The 19692-nt window shown below is 37.9% G+C and overlaps 3 protein-coding genes across 9 annotated transcripts; 1 reads left to right on the top strand and 2 right to left on the bottom strand.

Moving 5' to 3' along the window:
- Positions 1–4141: 4141 nt before the first annotated feature.
- Positions 4142–6919, top strand: LOC140771421 (probable acyl-activating enzyme 5, peroxisomal). Its single transcript, XM_073112968.1, has 3 exons — positions 4142–4560; positions 4698–5501; positions 6129–6919. The coding sequence occupies exons 1-3, from the start codon at positions 4363–4365 to the stop codon at positions 6774–6776; spliced, it is 1650 nt and encodes a 549-aa protein (XP_072969069.1). The 5' UTR covers positions 4142–4362; the 3' UTR covers positions 6777–6919.
- Positions 6920–7023: 104 nt separating this feature from the next.
- On the bottom strand, positions 7024–14702 carry LOC140771419 (uncharacterized). Of its 7 annotated transcripts, none has more exons than XM_073112964.1 (8): positions 14545–14702; positions 13420–13542; positions 13262–13305; positions 9684–12780; positions 9307–9411; positions 9029–9203; positions 7911–8535; positions 7024–7156 (listed from the first exon to the last, which is right to left on the bottom strand). In XM_073112964.1, exons 2-7 carry the CDS (start codon positions 13521–13523, stop codon positions 8323–8325), a joined length of 3738 nt encoding a protein of 1245 aa, XP_072969065.1. In that variant the 5' UTR covers positions 13524–13542; positions 14545–14702; the 3' UTR covers positions 7024–7156; positions 7911–8322. The 7 variants fall into 7 exon arrangements, with proteins under 7 accessions (XP_072969065.1, XP_072969063.1, XP_072969064.1 ...); XM_073112962.1 differs by having other exon boundaries at positions 9684–12887; XM_073112963.1 differs by having other exon boundaries at positions 9684–12887; positions 13420–13546; positions 14545–14599.
- Positions 14703–15436: 734 nt separating this feature from the next.
- On the bottom strand, positions 15437–19581 carry LOC140771143 (photosystem II stability/assembly factor HCF136, chloroplastic). The gene is made up of 8 exons (XM_073112562.1): positions 19150–19581; positions 18348–18583; positions 17778–17908; positions 17451–17583; positions 16718–16840; positions 16171–16245; positions 15941–16056; positions 15437–15702 (listed from the first exon to the last, which is right to left on the bottom strand). The coding sequence occupies exons 1-8, from the start codon at positions 19475–19477 to the stop codon at positions 15636–15638; spliced, it is 1209 nt and encodes a 402-aa protein (XP_072968663.1). The 5' UTR covers positions 19478–19581; the 3' UTR covers positions 15437–15635.
- Between the last annotated feature and the right edge of the window lie 111 nt (positions 19582–19692).

The raw sequence follows: 19692 nt of genomic DNA on the forward strand, positions 1-19692 counted from the left end.
GGCCTTCCACCATCCTGTGAACAAGAAAGAGTGCAGTTGAGTGTGCTTAAGCTTAAGATTATATTTCTACATCTTTTATCTGTCTCCATGGCTTTCTGCAAGTGCTTCATAGCTCTCCTTTTCCTCTTCATGCTTGTAGCTCAGCTGGTTAATTCCAGCACTGTTGATGATGATGACTATTTGGTGAGCTTAGTGCTAACATGCATGTTTGATTCCATTTCTAAGAGTTTCCATAGGCTGTCATGTTTCAGATCGATCTCCCTGCTGTTTTCCTCTTCTATTATTATTATTATTATTATTATCTTTCTTTATACTGAACATTAGGTTAGTTGGTAAATTTAATTAGTTACATAAGTTAGACAATTAAGTCGATCTTCCTAAGAAATGAGTCGCAACACGGCAAATACATAGACGTTATAAAGAGACCTAAAACATGTACATATAGCACTCCCATCACCTTCTATGTTCATTGCAGAGATTAAACCAACAATTTCTATCATGGACTGATAAGACTTGACTACTATAGTAGTCAATAGGAAGAGGGACATCAATATAATGTATTGTATTACACCAGACTCGAAAAACCAACATTGATCAATAGGAAGAGGGACATCAATATAAAGTATTGTTAGACAACAACACCAATGACCCAATCAGTAGCTATGTTTAGATTAATGTTCACAATTTTAATCACCATGAGTCCTTCTAGCAAAGCAAGAGCTTAACCTAACAATTAAAGTGCTGCTACAGTAGGGATCACTATTTTTATATCTAACTCTTTTTTTTTTTTTGCTTTTTAATGTTTTCTTTCTTTCTTGTGGGATCTCTAAGTTTACTACATTTTTTTATCTTTTACTTTTTTAGGTGAGGATGGGCCATGGGAGACCTCGGCCTGGGCTTCCAAAAGGAAGTGAGTCTAAACATTAACCTTTCTCTTCAAGTGATCTGCGTCAACCTTTGTGCCCTGAAGCCTTTCTTCTTCTTCTTTTTAATTAAAATATATGTTTTCTTTTCTTTTGAAAAATAAGCCCCCTAGTTGTACTTGTGAGTTATTATTAATACAGTCGAGTCGAATTAGTTAATTTTACTTATTATTTTTAAATTAAAATTAAAATAGATAATTGTATATGTAAGTTTAATAAACGAATCAAATTCGACCCGTTATGACCTTACTCCTATAAATAGGAGTGGTTGTGGGTTAATTAGGATATGTAGAATGAATATTAGGTTTACTTATTTTATTATTTTATATTTGTCTTTTATCGTTGTTGTTAGATCGTCTTTATTTTTCTAGGAGAAGATCTTTAACTCTAGAAACCTATTAAGCTACCAAACATTAGCTACTATCTTTCTTCACGAGCTACCCTATCTTATAGCCGACTTTCACTATCCTATGGTCATCCGTATCTTCTAACGACTACCCCAACATTGGATAATCTGTTTAACTTTTTGCTCTAGGCTTCAAATCTATTCGAATCAGAGCTAAAGGAACTTTAATTCATGAGGTTATCATTCATTAAAACTTTATAATTTTCCTACGTAAGATAATGAACCAAGAAAATACCATTATGTCAAATTTCAGACATTGAAGGAACATTTCTACATTAGAAGAAACCAATCAAACTGAAAAATAAATTAAAATTTTGAAAAAATAGATATATAGTTATTGCCTTCACTATAGAAAGAAGACCATTGAATTCTCCTTCAACCCTTCTCTTCTTTCTCTAATTTGAATGAAGAAGAGAGAAGGATTCTATGGTCAAGTTTGTACTGGAATAGTTAATTTAAATGGCGTCGTGCATGCGCAGTTGAGCATTTCAATGGCTAACTGTTATATAGAGAGGAGAGGATGGCATTGTTATATTATGGCATCATAATAATATCCATACGTCATCTGAATATTAATGATCAAAACCACGATTATATAGCATCATAATAGTCTTAGAACAGACTAATCTTTTTTTATTTAACTTATAATTAATTTATGTGCTCATAATAATAAAGAAACTAATTATGGTCAAAATCTCCATGGTCGTGGGCAATAGGTGCAGTGCAATTACGGCATTTCTATTGTGTATAATATAAAATTCTAGTACCATTTCAATTCTTACACAAGTGGATTTCGCCATCCTTGGAATTAAAGAAATGAGCAATAGAAGTTGACATAGTTTATAGTGAAATAAATTCTAGGTTGTTTTAGAGAGGACTGGTCTTGATCAATAGAGTCAAAACTCTCAATCCCCCACAGCCAAGAACTGAGATACTTATCAAGAGCTTTAATTACTTATAATAACAAATAAAGATTGTATATTAACATAGTTTATAGTGAAATAAATTCTACGTTGCTTTAAACAAGGTGGGTCTTTATCAATGAAATCAATAAAACTCATTTAGCAGAAAAAGAGTTTTGTCACATATGGCCAAGAAAAATAGTCATGGCTAAAAGAAAATTTTTAAATTTTTTTCTGAGAGAGAAGTTGAAACTTAACCACGGTTCAAATTCAAAGTTCTTTTTAAACTATCTAAACACTATGTATTTATCCATGAACAAAGACGACAAATGAATAAAACACTTGTTATTCATGATAGTTTTGCTGTGCAGTCTGCTTTAAACTTTTAAGTTATCTAATTTGTATGTATTATACGTGAGAATTATGAACCACCCTATTATTTCTAATGGAAATGAACTAAGTTCCATGATTTTCTTGTGATGCATCTATTAGTGAGGGAGCCTTTGATCTTTCTGTTGATGGTAAGACAAGAGGATAGTTGGAGAATTAATGGAGTCAACGCAATTATATTAGGGTAAATAAAATGTCTTAAGGTTCGATGGATGAGTAACATAACAAGGGATATTGTATGTATAATGTCATTAGAGAAGTGTTAGGCATGGATTACTTTTTTTTGTGATTGAAGGTGGGTTTGAGCAAGTTTTAAAAACAAGTTTTAATTTGGATTTGAATTATAAGATCAAGTGTACTACAGTTCATATTGCAACAATATGCTCCTATATATACATAATAGTAAGTCTGGAGAAAGTAAATAAACACTTTAATAATGAAATAATTCTGAATATTTAGTTATTTATGAAAAGAAAATTACGATATACATCTTGATTATTTGGCGCCATTAGATTAGCAGATAATCCATATCTATATTGTAGGAAGATGAGAATGAGATTACATGAGCAGTAGATGGTCATGGAGGAGTAGTTTGATTTTTGATGGACATTGGACAATGACATTGCCAAGTGCTTTAAATATGATTGTAGTGGTGGTACAAATTATTAATATGTGTAAGCACACTTTAGAAAAAGAGAGAGTATACCTTCGGTTAAAATTTATTTAGCAGAATAATTATGCCACAGAGGAATTTACCTTATTGATTTAAGTATAAAATATATATCTGCTATAGTTATATTATCGTAGATTGTATTTGCTAGGCATTTATGCTTAAACTTTTGGTGGAATATGTTGTAGATTTATGGAGGATCTCATGTTTATTTTAAAGTAACTGCTGCAGTTTAATCATATTTGCTTTGTTTAGATGAATGATCGTTTCTATACGGATTTGATAATTTAGGTTGTGGGGACATATATTTTTGGAGGTTTATTGTGGCTTGTGTTATGTGTTAGACATTAGATTTATATTTTGGTAAAGCTAACTATGACTTTAATACCTTGTGAAAATATTGACTATTGATACTCCCCACATGAAGAGCATGTGTATCCGGTGGTGATGAGTTTTTTAAAATATCTATTTTTTTATATCTTTAAATTAAGGATAGTTATGCTTGTGGCACAGCTTATGCCGAGCACTGACCGATACAACATGGCACGACAGATGACGATATGTCAGCCATCGACGCAATCATGGTACTGAGCTTTTAATTTTATCAGTATTAAAAAAAAGTAATTTTAAGGATACTCATGCAAAAAAAAAAAACTATAATTTTTTAAGTGTATAGAAGCAAATATAAATATTTTATGAGCGCGGCGCACGCACGGATAACAACTTTGGATATACATGAAAATATAAAAAAAAAAGAAAAAAAGAAAAAGAAAACCAAAATAGATCCTTAATTTACCTTTTTTGAGTAAAATTTCTCCGTTCAATTTAAGAGAAGCTTCTCCGTTCTCTTTCCTCAAGTTCTTCTGGAATAAAAGACCCCACCAAAGTCATCTTTATCATCCTCCAACCCAATAAAAGTGGTCAAACAATACGCCAGCCTCCCTACCGCTATAAAAAGACAAACCAAGCTCCTCTCTTTTCCATACAATCTCCTCGTCTCTCTCTGTCTGTCTCTCACTGACGCACCGCACTTGGCGGCTGTCCATTTGTCGAAGCGCGAGGTCCGCTGCCATGGATAACCTCCGTCCCAGCTCCGCAAACAACAGCGCTCTCACTCCTCTCACCTTGCTGGATCGCACCGCCGTCGTTTACGGCGACTCCCCGTCCGTAATCTACCGCGACACCGTCTTCACCTGGAAACAAACCCACGAGCGCTGCCTTCGCCTCGCCTCTGCTCTCTACTCCCTCGGCATCTCCCGCAACGATGTGGTAACCTCTTTTTTCTTCTACAAATTAATACCCAAATCATCGCGACCGACAACCTCGCGATTTCTCTTCAAAATCCAATCTTTGACCCCAAAACCGCCGTAAAAACCCTATCTTTTATTCCTTTTTAATCCTCGTAGGTTTCGGCGATCGCACCGAACATCCCGGCCATGTACGAGATGCAGTTCGGCGTACCCATGTGCGGAGGGGTGCTCAACAACATCAATACACGCTTGGATGCACGAACCATCTCCGTCCTCCTCCGCCACAGCGACTCCAAGCTCGTCATCGTCGACATCCTCTCCGTTGATCTACTTAAAGAAGCTATTAACCTCCTCCCTTTCTCCCATAAACCCCCTCAAATCGTAGTAATCGAAGACCCATACGAAGAAGCCCCCAACCCGAGCCCTCCTTCCTCCCTCACCTATGAGAAGCTAATCGAGATGGGTAATCCCCAATTCGATTGGATCCGACCCAAAAGCGAGTGGGATCCCATGGTGCTAAACTACACTTCTGGGACCACCTCCGCCCCAAAAGGCGTCGTCCACTGCCATCGAGGCATCTTCCTTGTAACCCTCGATTCCTTAATCGACTGGTCGGTCCCAAAGCAGCCCGTTTACCTATGGACGCTTCCAATCTTCCACGCCAATGGCTGGAGCTTCCCATGGGGCGTCGCCGCCAAAGGCGGGACCAACGTCTGCCTCCGCCGCGTCGAGCCTGCCGCCGTCTTCGCCGCCATCGCCGACTTCCACGTCACACACATGTGCGGCGCGCCGGTCGTCCTCAACATGCTCGCCAACGCGCCCAAGAAGATGACGCTTCGGGATCCCGTGCACGTGCTCACTGCCGGCGCACCGCCTCCGGCGGAGGTGCTCCGCAGGACGGAGGAGCTCGGGTTCACGGTCTACCACGGATACGGGTTAACCGAGACGGCCGGGCTCGTGGTATTGTTAACAACTCCCTCACTTTCTACTCTAAAACCTGTCTACTTCAATAGCTTATAGAAAGTCCAACGCCAACATCTTATCATGCAATACAAGCAAGATTCATTGAATTAATATATGATGTTTAGAAATTTTAATGTCATGTGTTTAATATTTTACTTAGCTTAAAAACTATTGAACAGTACAGTGCTTTTCTCATATAAAAGAGTAACTTTATCAAATTTTGCAAGAGAATGATCATATATTCTCTTATTAATATGAGCTTTAAACAATTCAACTCTTCTTTTATATGAGACAGCATTGAGCTGTTCAACCACATTAGCAATTCCTTTGTTTTAGTAAGTGCTCAACAGTGATTGCAAATTCGGTGCTTCCTTTATTAAAGGATTTAGTCACTGAACAATTTAATAGTTTTATGATATGTCATCTAATATATATATAAAACATGCTCAGAATGATAAATAGTAGAATGATGGGATGCAAATTAAACTAGAGTACAATGTAGGATGTGTTAAGTTGATAATAGAGGCATAACATTTATATTTCTAATAAACATAAACTTGAATTAAGGAATTTTGTATTAATTATACGATGACTGATGGTTTTAATTTTTTTGATGTTCTTAAGGTATCGTGCGCCTGGAAGGGGCAATGGAACCGACTCCCGGCCGCCGAGCGCGCTCGGCTCAAGGCGAGGCAAGGGGTGCGAACCCCAGCCATGACCGTCGTTGACATCATCGACGGCGCCACCGGCCGCAGCGTATCCCGAGACGGCTCCACCATGGGGGAAATTGTCCTCCGAGGTGGGTGCATAACGCTGGGATACTTCAAAGACGACAAGGCCACTAAAGAGGCAATAAGAAACGGGTGGTTCTACACCGGCGACGTGGGCGTGATGCACCCGGACGGGTACCTGGAGATAAAGGACAGGTCGAAGGACGTCATCATAAGCGGGGGTGAGAATATCAGCAGCATCGAAGTGGAGTCCGTGATGTACGGTCACCCGGCGGTGAACGAAGCGGCGGTGGTGGCGCGGCCCGACGAGTTCTGGGGAGAGACGCCTTGCGCTTTCGTGAGCTTGAAGGAAGGGATCAGCTCACCGCCCAAGGAGGGGGAGGTGATCGCTTGGTGCAGGGAGAAGATGCCGCATTACATGGTGCCGAAGACGGTGGTAATCAAGGATGAGTTGCCGAAGACGTCCACCGGAAAAATCCAGAAGTACGTGCTCAGGAATTTGGCTAAGCAGATGGGCTCGGCTCGCACGAGTCGAATGTGATTTGGTTCGAGTCGGTCGACCTATTTCGATTGGTATTTTTATAGAGAGATGATTGGATATTGAACTGGTATACTTATAAACTTTGGAATAATATTAATAAATTATTATGCAAAAGTTAATTATGCATAGAGACTCTTGTTTTTTCTTTGGCTCGATTATCTAATATCTTCACACTCTCAACTATATACTCTCAATTTTTCTCTAAAATAAAATGTTTAAAATTAATCACATGGCATTATTTTAACTGGAAAAATTAAAGACGTCTGAATCTTCCAGAGAAATTAAGATAAATAGACAGAGAATCTTTACCAGACAGACACATCGAGTCGTTTGGATGGTACTTCCCCAAGCAGGTAGTGAGCGGTCGAAGCTTTCTTGTCCTGCACGCAATAAGGATAGTATGCTTGACTTCCGTGTTTGAAAGAGGCCTGTGAATTCTAAGCTATTTTCTTAATAAAAAATCTCGGCTGTAACATAGTTGGATGTGTATCCACCGAGCTTATGGATAACATAGACTTGAACGAGGTTTTATCAACAAAAAAAAAAAAAAGGGAGAATATTCCACAGGTAGCAATAAATAATCCTTGCAAGGAAGTTATAGAGTAAATGTTAGGAGTTTTTTGAAAAAAAAGGGCCTCTATATAAACTTTTTTTACCTTTTAGTCTATTCATTAAATTTATTATCACTGAAAATCTATTTTAGCCAGCTCAGCTGCGACATTATAAGTTGACCAAAGAATTCAATAACTTATATAAAACATAAAGAGCTAAACGATATCACTATTACATAAAACACTTTATTATAAAAAAAATACTCTATATTTTTATATAGTACGCTGTGAAGACTTTATATGTAAGAATATAATTGATGACTTAGGTATTCATATGAAAATTTTAAAACCACTCTAAATAAAAAAAATTTCATATAAAGGTTCAGCAACTAATCAATAGCTTATATTTAAAATTTACTAACTAGAACAGCGATGTTAAAATACACTTTATTCATATATACTTTAATTAGACGTCTAAAAATAATTATGGACAGACCTAAAATGGTCCAAAACTCCTGAATAGCATAAGACAGAATGTTAAAAGTTCTAGTGCAGGGAGTATATAGAAGAATCAAAATGATACCTTTAGAAGTTTCAACTACTTTCTTTGGTAGCACTTGAATGTCGATAAAGCTTTCGTTGATTATTTAAGTTCCCTGATCTCTCCTCAACTGCTGCAAAGGGGTGGAACTTGACATTCCCAGGCTAAGTCAACCACTAACAGAACAGGCAATATAGACTTTGATTATAGATGGCACGACCTACAATGTTTGCACCATAAGGGATTTAAAGTATCCATTTCATTAGTTAGAGATCTTATATACTTGTTGCACAGCCTGAGGTACAGATTAAGCAGTCCAGCACTTGCATTACCTATTATTTCAGATTAGACTCTTGCTGCCGACAAAAACTGTTTAGTCTATTCTCTCTGCAAGTAACTACTTACTAGAGAAACTAGGAATAGATAAAAGAGTTAAACAGCAAATAGACGCACTCTAATGACATCGGGATAGGAAAAACTCATAATCTGGATGCAAGTTGGCAGACATCTGACTGCCTTTAGGAATTTCTGCCCTAGCCATCAAAACTGCAGTTTGATTGAGTGTTCTCAGTCTCTCTTTTAATACTTCTGAGGGGTTGATATGTAGGGACTCTTCTGACATCATAGGCTTAGAGTTTAAATCCTTCATCCTGAACCACCACTCTCCCTGTAAAACGGTCCAACATCACACCTTGAGTAGAACATCCCAGTAAATACAATTGTCAGATAAGATGGCATGGTAAAATATAAATGACTTTTTGAAAAAAAAAACCCATGTAAGACAGTAATACATAGGAGCCATCAGGACAGGTTGACCTCCCTGGATACTGTAAACCACAGCTGCTTTGATCTGCTTCTCCACTTTTATATGGTTTACTGGATTAAATTGGTTATCATTGAAATCCTAGATTCACTCCAAAATCCCTCTTAAATTTTGCAGTATAAATATGTATATTAGATCAGTAGAAGAAGATGCCAGGAAAGCAAAATGCAGGTAGTGCCAATCTCTTGAACTACAAAAGTAGTGCAAAAAAGGTTGGGCTGACGTATCTTTAAGACAAGTCAATATTATACTAAAGTGAAAATGTAAGTTTTTATCACCAACTTCTGTCTTCTATTTTGCAGCATACCAGTGAAACACAAAACAGAGGTTATAGTACCTTGTCATTGTAAGTCTGCAAACCCACAACTGGAGAAACTACATGAGTAAGACCACCATTCATATTTCGCGAGTCATTTCGTTGAACCAAATGGCCTAGAGAGTGATAGGTCAAAAATGCAGCGCGAAAATTGCCATCAGGTATACGATAAATAGGGTACCATGCAACACAATACCTGAAGAAAAGCAGAAATGCTCTTAATAAAAGAATTTATCTGGCAAAAGAATTAAATAATACACCACAAGGAAGCAAAGACTATTAAAATATCCAGAACAAACCAGGAAGCAGGATGAAGATCGCGAAGGTTGAGATATTCCAGCTTCTGTGGGTCTCCAAATATTTGGCCACTAGATGGTTTCACGCCACTAATCAGCTCTTTTATCCTATAAGTTAAGACCAAGAAATGTTGTTAAGGCAAACAATTGTAAGCACAACAAATAGCGCAGAAACATTAAAAATAACAGGTATCTGCATAAATGCTAATAGAAGGATTTAGTAAAATAAAGAGTACAAACAGAAACAAGGAAAATAAACAACAATTTTAACAGATCTATGTCGCAAGAGTAAACAGTAAGGCATCAAGTCCTAAGGTTAAAAAATATATCCAAAAACAAACAGAATGTGCAGGGAAAGTTTATAGAGTACAAGAACTAACTTTTCAAATAATGGGCGTCGTCGAGGAGGTTGTTCAGATTCAAAATACTCAAAAATGAGCTCCCCGTCACCTCTTTTACAAAACTGATCATCCTCAGTAGAAAAGGTGGATCCTGGTAGGAGTTTATCATTTTGCTTGCAAGAATGCGGAAGAAGCATTGAAAAGATCGGAAGAGAACCCAAATAAGATAAACTTGTTGAGGTCTCATCAAGTCCAGCTGCCTCATCCTGAAGGTTTCCAGACCTGTTGCTTCCAGATCGCCTGAACAATTGCACCGCAGATAGATAAGGTACAAAATATGCACTAAACTCAGAATAATTGGTCCGCAATCTTTTCAAATTACGATACTCCTGTGCCTTTACTTCCAACCCGTAGCACCCAGGTTCTTCATACCACTGCCAGATGCTCTTTAATGAGCTATTAGGAATCTGGTGCCAACACAATGAGTCACCAATTAGCTGCTCCGGCGAACAAAGTTGGCAACTTCTGATGTATGGGATGTAACCAATAGCTGGGGAGGCAGAGTAAATAAATCTCTCAAAATCAGCCAGAGGAATGCCATTGACCAGGTGAATACCTTCCACTTTGACTTGAACTTTATATGCATCATTAACAGCTTCTATTATCTTGTCCAAATCAGTTTCAGATCTCAGAAAATGTTGGCATTTCAAATCATGAGTTTGGCACTTGGCCGCAGCTTGTGCACAAGAAAACTCTTTAGCTGAACACGGTCGATTTGTCCCTTTATAATTTAATGCATCTTCACGAAATGAGGGATCTACATGCTGGAAAAGATGTTGTGAACTTAGCATCCCAGCACTAGAACAATGAACAATACAAGGATCAACTGATCTCAAAACCTCTACCTCAACATCATTGCAATTGCAACTATCAGAATTTGAGTTTTCTAAAATGGAAGGTTTTAAGCTATCTGAATGGCCAATATCAGGAACTTCTGAATTATTTTTCCCTACAGGGATCCACTTCTGGAATATCAGTCCAGCACCATAGTCCAACTTACTGTCCAATTTACTACATTCAGGAAGAAAATTTTCAGCTTCCAATGTTGCACATTGATACTTCCCACCATCTGTAAGGAAAAGATCTCCAGTCATCTTCTTTGGATCCTCAGAACTAATGCAAAAGGAGCTTCCTTTAATGGGCATATGAGCATGAGAATCCTGTTGAGCTATCAGTACACCAGCTTCATTGCATGAAGGTTGTGTAAGCCTTTCACATCCCAAACCACCAATATTTCCTGATGTCATTTTTCCCATGTCACACCGTGACATCTGTTTTTCTTCAGATTGGTTGTTGGTGATACTTTCAGTTGATTGGAGTAAAGAATGCTGAGACAAGGTAACACTGGATGACATCAATTCTCTGTTTATTTGCTCGGTACCATTAACTGACAACAAAGTCTGTGATCCTTCTTTTTGAAGAATATGATTCCTGTCAGCTCTCAGCACGCTGGTATTAGAAGTGCAGGAACCCTTTTGGGACTGGTGACTGCTCTGCTTGGAAGCTGAACTTGGTTTTGTTTTCACGTTACTTACTTGGGTTGTGCCTGAGGATCTACAGGAAATTTCAGTCAAATTAACTGCAACATTAGCTGCTTTGCTTAAATCTGTTTTAACAGCTTCATCAAAACAAGGATAATCGCAGGCTTTTCCACTATGGTTTTGTTTCAGTCTTACTGACGGATCAAATCTCATTCTTGTTCTGGATTCTTTTAGTGTGATCGCATCCTGACATGTAGTACATGAAGTACTTGGTTTGTTGATTAGCTCCTCATTGTTAAATTTCTGAACCTTCTGCCAAACAGAAAGGTCATTTTTTTCAGCATATCCATGTATTTTTGTGCCACCCAATCTATTTGCTTCATTAAGGCCCACAATACCAGACAATTTCCTAGCTCGGCTACCTCTTTTCCCAGAAATAACAGGACAAAAATCATTGCTGCTACAAGCTTCACTGCTGTATTGAGTGCTTTCAGTACTATTTTGATCACTAATGACATCTTTTGACCGATCATGGTTACTAGGATAGCAGTCCTCTGGCTCTTTCGTACAACCACTGCATGGATCTACACTTGTATACATGTAAGAATCTTTCAAACTACCCAAGTCCGTGACAATACCACATTCTAAACAATTATGTCCACTTTCAACCTTAACAGCTAACTGTGGCTCAACATCATCATTACTCTCCTTGCTGGTATCACTGTTCCAACCATCCAGAAATGGTTGTACTTCTACTGCAGCACCAGGGTTGTCCATGGATCTTCTTGATGAATTGTTGTAGCATTTGTTCTTTTGTCTTGGGTGGACATTTCTGTGATTCTCACTAGACTTTAATAGATCTTCTTTTGAAGTTTGAATAGCACTTGATGCTTTATTCAAATTATTGGTATTGTTGTTGCTAAATCTTACACCAGATGTTGCCTGAGATGAAGCTGTTGGTCCAGAATCATCTGTATCATCGCTGTAAGATGTTGAAGACATTAAAGAAGTTGAACAATCTACATATTCATAATTGTTATCGCTATCAACTTTTTCCATATGAATTTCTTTAAGTGGATATCTAGGAGAAGATGCCTGCTCAGACAATTTGTCGGCCAGATGCTTGGAAGAACAAGTTTTATCATCACCGTCGGAGATCACAAAAGAAGCATCACCAGTGCTCGCTTCACATTGGATTTCTAACCCAACGGAAGCTTTTTTGTGCATAGCTCGTTTGTGCCGTTTCCCTTTCTTTTTCCCTTTCTTTCTGGGACTCCCTTTCACAGTCTTGTCTGCCCTGCGAATATCACTGCCTATGAAATCTGAACCAACTGTCTGACTCTCACAATGTGAAATGGAAGATTTATCCAACACCAAGCCACTCGCAATGTATATGCTTGAGGAATCATTCACGCTATTGGCCCATTTTTTTCTTTCAAGCATACTATCGTGACCTACGAAAGAACTGCATTCAGAAAATGACTTGGAGGAATCAGTCTGCTCAAGTGCACCCGTCTTCTGTTCACTTGGCAGGTCGATCTGAAAAATAATAGTTGGCTGTGGAGATGAAGACACAAGACCATCCATGTTAGCTCCTGAAATCAGATAGTTTCTCCTATCATCTCCTCCTAAGGGAGATAAAAAAGGAGCCAGTTTCCAGTATGAGTCAAGCTCAAGGGCAAAGAATGGGAAAATAAGGCACCTGGTACATGAAACTTAATTTAAATCCACTTGCTTACTAAAGGAAATAAGAGAATGAATAGAGAGCAATTAAGCATGTGAGTGTATGTAAAATGTAAACCATGAATATAGTGGTAACACGTGCAGAAGGAAGGCATGAGAACCCAAATGACGATAGGAAATTCACTTAAATTCTTCATCACAAGTTCTAAGAAAGCAGCATTGCATTGGCAAATATAAAATAAAGATGATAATTCAATTCAAACAGAAGAAATAGTATTGCACTGCTGACATTAGGAACAATAAAGTCACTAAGCTTAATCCAACTAAACCCATTATTTATGTAAGAATTCAAGTAACCAACTATGAACTAACCATAAGTCTACAGTATAGTACCTCTCTTCAGAATTCCCTGAAATAACTTCGGATGCTTCATGATCCTGAAGAAAGAAGCATACATATAATCTCAACAATTTTCACAAGAGGAAACTCAGTCTGCATCTCCATGGAAGAAAACAAAAGGTGCCTATAAATGAAAAAAAAGAACATATAACCTTGGAACAAAATCTGCTGTTACTCTGATCTCGTGAACTTTTAAACATAGTGTGACTTCTCCTATCTGCAATCTTCTCAATATTACTGGCCATTCCATGCCCATACGGCATCTTTTCTTGAGCCTGTCTATGCAGAAGTGAGTATGAAATGCATGAGTCAATGAGCTAAATGGAAAACAAATGCTACTTCAGATAAAAGCAGAAATTACACTCACAGATAAAATGAACAGCACTACGTTACCTGGATGACAAAAAGGGTGAAGTTCTTATTCTTTATGGAAGTAAATGTGAACTAAAAGCTATGTATGTGGTAGATTTGATATAGAATTTCAGCAAACCCCTTGTTTTTTAACAGAAGAGCTATTGCTAACAGGATCTTACTTCATATCTGATATCTGAACCTAATATAAACCATCTCTCAAGAACTACACTGACTATACCTCATCTACAACATCATGCGCATCAACTAGGATCTATTGACCAATCACTTTGACCATCTTCTCCAAATATCACTCAAGTTGCTTAAGACTCCTAATGGAATATATTGAGAGGTAAAATACCACAAACCTCACATGCAGCTCCTCATATTACAGTCACACACATTGGCACTCAAAAGCCCAAAAAAACAAGTTTAGTTTGATCCACTAATTTGCAACAGCATATGACGATCTCAATTCTAATCAGAATAGTTAAATAAAACAGTGCATTTATATAAAACTGCATGCAACCATCAAATTCACAATAAAATAGAACTTGAAACACGAAAGCTTTCTAGACATACGACAAATTTAGAGCTTCTTCGTTTGTTTACTCGATCCATATGCAAGAAGATGAACGCATAGCCAGATAAATCATAGAAGTGAATGGCAATCGGGAAAAATGTCCAAATGTCGCATGCCAATCCTCATCAACCGCATCATCGAGAAAACAGCAGAATACAAACCAATGGAAAATCCGAATCAACAGGAAATCGGAGCAAAACAAGTTGTTGCTGCGATTGATACTAAAAAGAGTACCAATCGGACGTCGGACGAGAGGCCATCAATGGAAGACAGCGATCCACACTAAAATTAGCAGCCGCTTCGAGACACGGATCACTATGGGCGATAAGAAAGAACGGCTCACCTAAATCCGAGTTGCTACTCGGCTTTCTGGTGCGAATCCCGCGAGGAGAAAGCGGAAGACCAAAGCGAAGCAAAGAGTGGAAGTGAGTGGAAAGAGGAGAAGAGGTTTTAACGCTGAAGACGACAACTACTTCGCAAGTGGTAGGTGAGCGAAAATATCGTAACTTCCGGGTTGCGATTATATATATATATATATAATTCATAAAAAAAGGGTTAATTTACAAAATTAATTTTTATTCTTCTGTATATTTGGGTTGTTCTAGAAGGAAGGGAGAGTTCGATCGAGATTCAGAACATGAGAGGAATAGAAATTATGGATCTTACTACCAAGAGAGATATATTAGAATAAAAGAGAGCGATAAGATTGATACATACTGGGAGAAATCGAGTATAAATATATTAATATAAATTTAGAGAGGAAGAGGAGAATAATTTTTGGCATAAACTTACATTTTCTATTTCGAAAATATAAATGATACTAAATCATCGTAAGATTTAACTCCTATAGTTTTGTAAGGTAATATTGTTATTATGTATAGAATTAGCTATATAATAGGAATAAAAATAGTGACTATTACTTACACTATGCATAAGACTACAACTCTAATTAAAAAAAAATCGTATACATTAACGACATTATCCAATGCACCTACATTCATGTATTGGGAACACTTTCCATTTGGATTAACTGCAAATCACATCTTATACTCGTTGTTAGTTGATCAAGAAGGTCCTTATTCAAGTTACAAGTAGATGAGTAATATATATTTCTTTTCCCGGGATACTGATGCAAATTATTTGTCTTGAATCTGACAAGGGACCATAAGAATATTCTCGTTATCAGACAAAACATAGGAGAGATATCTCCAATTATCCACCATGCAACTTATAACTTATAAAAGAATGTTTAAGGCTAGTTCATTGTCTTCAAGTCCTCGAGGGAAAGCAACATTCCTTGAATACAAGATCTTATACAGCTACAGAGGAATGAAAATTACAGGAGGATATAGTGATTCTTTATAGTACAAAAATGTAATTACATGGATTCATGCCTTCAAAGAAGTTATAAGAAATTTCTCACATCTTGTTATGTCAGCCCAAATATCGAAGCAAGACGCCGTCATTGCCGAGTACAAAACCTTTGCCATCAGTGATGAATCTGCAGAATGATTTAGAGTACTCTGTGTTATGTTTATATCAGAATTATTTACAACAGCAAAAGGAGTTTACATAAATCCAGTAAGCTTTACTATCTTCTCTTGGACCTTGTTAGATTACAGGCAGAGGTAGATTGAGATAAGTACGTGGGGTAAACATTTCATTCGACTGCTTCTTGAGTGCAATAATAATGTGAAAAATTGTGAAGCAATGTAGAGCTGAGAAAGAAGAATAATTACTTGACTGAATATAGATTTGCAGCAATGCTATCTGCAGCTTTATCTCGCGTCCAGGTCTTTCCCCCATTTTTAGTTCTCAACAGGATGCCACTTCCCCCAGCAGCCCATGCTTCATCCTGGAATCAACATTTTAACAGGGTGTTCATAAACTTCCATGCAGCACCACTACATACAATTAAACATGCCTAGTTAATAAAGCACTCCATTTTGCTTCTTTGCAGTGCTATTACCTTTGAGCGATAACCAACGTCAAGAATACCAAAGCCCCGGCTCTGGACAGGAACTTCTTCAAATTCCTCTGATATCTGAAATGAGCAATAATGATTAGTAAGCCAAACATATAACTTCAGAATATTATCTAGTAATGAAATGGTCCTAATTCTCAAACTGAAGTATGCAAAGAATTAAAATGACTTGCAAAAAGATGTCAGAAGGATCATAGAAATAACTCTTACAATATGACACTAAAGTGATCTAGCTAATTGGAAAATCCCCTAAAGAACCAACCCATCGTATGTTATATATCCAAGAAAAGAACATCCACAGGATATCTGCTAATTCATTGCAGTTTGTGAAATTGTAATTGTCCTCACTGTAATAATACCTAAAATAATAGATATAACCCCTAAGCACTGACAGCAAGGTGTTCTCCTAAAAGAGAACTATTCAAGTTCATGACCATCAGGTAGGAAAGAGAAAACTTGTGCACAAAATTTTCAAGCATTAACTTTGAAATATAGAAATGAGATCATAAACCAATAAATCCACTTTCATTACCCCTGTCCCTTTACTTAGATAAAGTCCACCACCACGCACAAGAAGCCAAAGGCCACCGTCAGCCCTCCATCCCATATTTTGAATTCGTCGCGCAACTGCTCTATTATGTGGTTGCCAGTATGGCTGCAAAATTTACACATAATTTAAAGATCTAGGCCATCTAAAACTGAGGAACAGACTAAATCTTGATAGTCAGAAATAAAATTAATTGTCACTTAAGTACTGGGAAGAATATTATATTTTAAATTCGTGAGCTTAGTGGCGAGCATCACTAGGAAGGACGAATTTATCAAGACGGATACTGAAGCCTGACAGAAAAATTATAGTTTCCATATGGCATATGCAATGCTTTACAAAACAACCTTGTTGCTAGGGTCATAAGAGATGTATCTGTCTGTTATGGGCAAACCAGGTAACAGTTTCCTAAGTTCAGAAAAAGAGTATTACATATTTGACATCAACGAACCAAAACCAAGACATTACAATAGATAATTCTTATTTCAATCTCCTATGAATGAAACAGAATATCGTAACTAGGTCTAAGAAACTTGGATTAATCCAATTTGTTTGTACTTTGTAGGCATGCAAAGTTAAAATGGGGAGTCCTAGTGCACACTGGCTGTGGTCAGTGCTTAGTCTCGTCTGGGACAAATGCTCTTGATTCTCAGCATAATACAGAATGGAAGAGGATGAAATATCAGCAGAGTTGTAAAAGAAAATATAACCAGCAAACCTGTCCAGGCTCCCAGGTCAAATAGAAGTTCCCACGGCTTGAGACAGCAACATAGCGGCCATCAGGAGAGCGATTTACTGCGTTAAAGGTTCCTGTATAGTAACTTGCACCACTGATGCCACTGGAAACTGTTCTGTATGATAGATAACAATAAAATAAGCATGATTTGCTTTCAAAATCTAGAACCTTATGAAGCGAAGAGTGCCTGAAAACAACTAATGTTCTTATAGATGAAATATATGTGTGTGCCAATACAGTCCCTCTTATGGCTTAATTGTAATGTCCACCTTGTATTTTGCTTTCTTCCTGCATAATATTCTTACCTACCTGTTAAGAGTAGCAGATACAGTCTCTTGAACAGCAGCCTTCCAGTTGTATCCGCGGTTGGATGTAACGTAGATTGCTCCCTCATCAGTGACCATTTCTGCACTTTTTTCACCAATTGCTTTTATATATACCTGTGATGTAACAAGAGTAGTTCTGCCTGAATTAGATTTTAGTGGCACATTATGAGTTTATGACTAAGAGAAAAGAAAATGAACAAAAAGAATGATGATCTGCTAACTGAATTCTCACATAATTTGATGCAGGAAAAACATACATGTAGCCGAACTAAAATTTTTGATACTTAAGGCATGGTTGATGTTTTTTCTTTTCTTTTCTTTTTTTTATAATCAACAGCCTCAAGAGTAAAAGGCTTTGCTTTCTCCCCCACCCTTTTCAATTATCAGGATGACAATTTTATACACAGCCTAATTTTCAAATTGAGGTCCACAAGATCTACCTTCTTGTCTAAAAGCAACTTGCACTTGCCGAGGACCATTTATTGTGCATAATGTAGTGCGAGAATTACACTAAGAAGGAAGCATAGTGCAAATTATGGAGGGTTATAAGTACCATGTCTCCAGGAAGTTGAGCACTCAAAGGTATTCTTTCCCAGCTTTCTCCAGCATCTGATGTGTACAACAAAATGGAAGGCTTTCCAACAATCCAACCCTCTTTTCCTTTAAAACTTATAGAATTAAATCTGTAGTTGAAGTCTTCATCCTCTGCAGAAGGTATAGAGCGTGGAAACCAAGTAAGGCCTCCATCTTTTGTCTCCATTATAGTTTGTCTTGTCCCCAGAAGAAAACCTGAAAGATGTAGGTTACACCTCATTATCGATCTTCAATAACAAATAGTCAGAGCAATTCAAATGTAGTTCTTGCATTCTAGTTTCAGGTAAATAACAACATGCTATATAAATTACTCTACCACTAAAAAGGAAGTAAATGCATATCAATTTCATACATTGTTATATTGGAGATTTTAAAAGTGACATTTTTATGTTCCCAGAGTACTGCCTGGGAATTGTACTTATGTAAGCTTTGTAGAGATCATAGGGAAAATTTTCCAGCTTTTTTGAATTCAACTTATCAAAGAAAAAATATTTCTTCTAAAAGGATAGAAGAATAATCATTTTGCACAGTTAGACAAGTACACATCATTCAGTGCAATCAAACACGAGCAACCAAGCACATTAAATGTAGTAAGCACCGAATTGAAAGCAAACTACAGAAATCAAAACAGAGTAGACGTGGATCTAAGATGGAGATATCACGACCCAACGTTTAAAAAGGCAAAACTAAAATTGACGTTTCAGATTTAGCTAAGAGAGCGGTTCAACAAAATCAACAAGACAAGGATTGAGAGGAGAGACCGTGGGACAAATCGTCGGGCACGAAAGCGACGTCAAGGAGGACGACGCCGGGGTCGATCGGGAGGTAGATCCTCTCCCACTCCGCGAGCGACGGCTCCTCAGCTCTCGCCGGCAGCGGAACTCCTGCGAGGGGCACGAGCGCCAGGGGAACGGCCGCAGCGGTCTCTGCGATAAACTGGCGCCGACTTTTGGAGGAGGAGGAAGGGGAAGGGTGGGAGGCGGCTCGAGGAACGAGGCGACAATGGCTGTGGCCGGGCTTCCTCGTGGAAGAGGAAGAGGAGGGTCTGAGGAGGAGAAGGTTTAGATCAGTAAATTGGAGACTCGCCATTGGAGAGAAAACAGAGATCTTTTTCGCCTTCTTTCGTCCCCTCTCTCGCTCGCTCTCTTCGACTCGCTCTCTTTAGTAGTGTTCTTATCCGCGTTCGCGGTACGAATAGCAGCTTCTCAAAGTGTGGATAACATCGCAAGAGAGATGACGGTTATCCGAGTGCCACGATGTTATACTTTATACGTTTGATTTTGAGAAGAAAACCACTTTATATT

The sequence above is a fragment of the Typha angustifolia genome, chromosome 11 (assembly GCF_048772165.1).
Source record: "Typha angustifolia cultivar Huaian chromosome 11, ASM4877216v1, whole genome shotgun sequence".
Taxonomy (NCBI): domain Eukaryota; kingdom Viridiplantae; phylum Streptophyta; class Magnoliopsida; order Poales; family Typhaceae; genus Typha; species Typha angustifolia.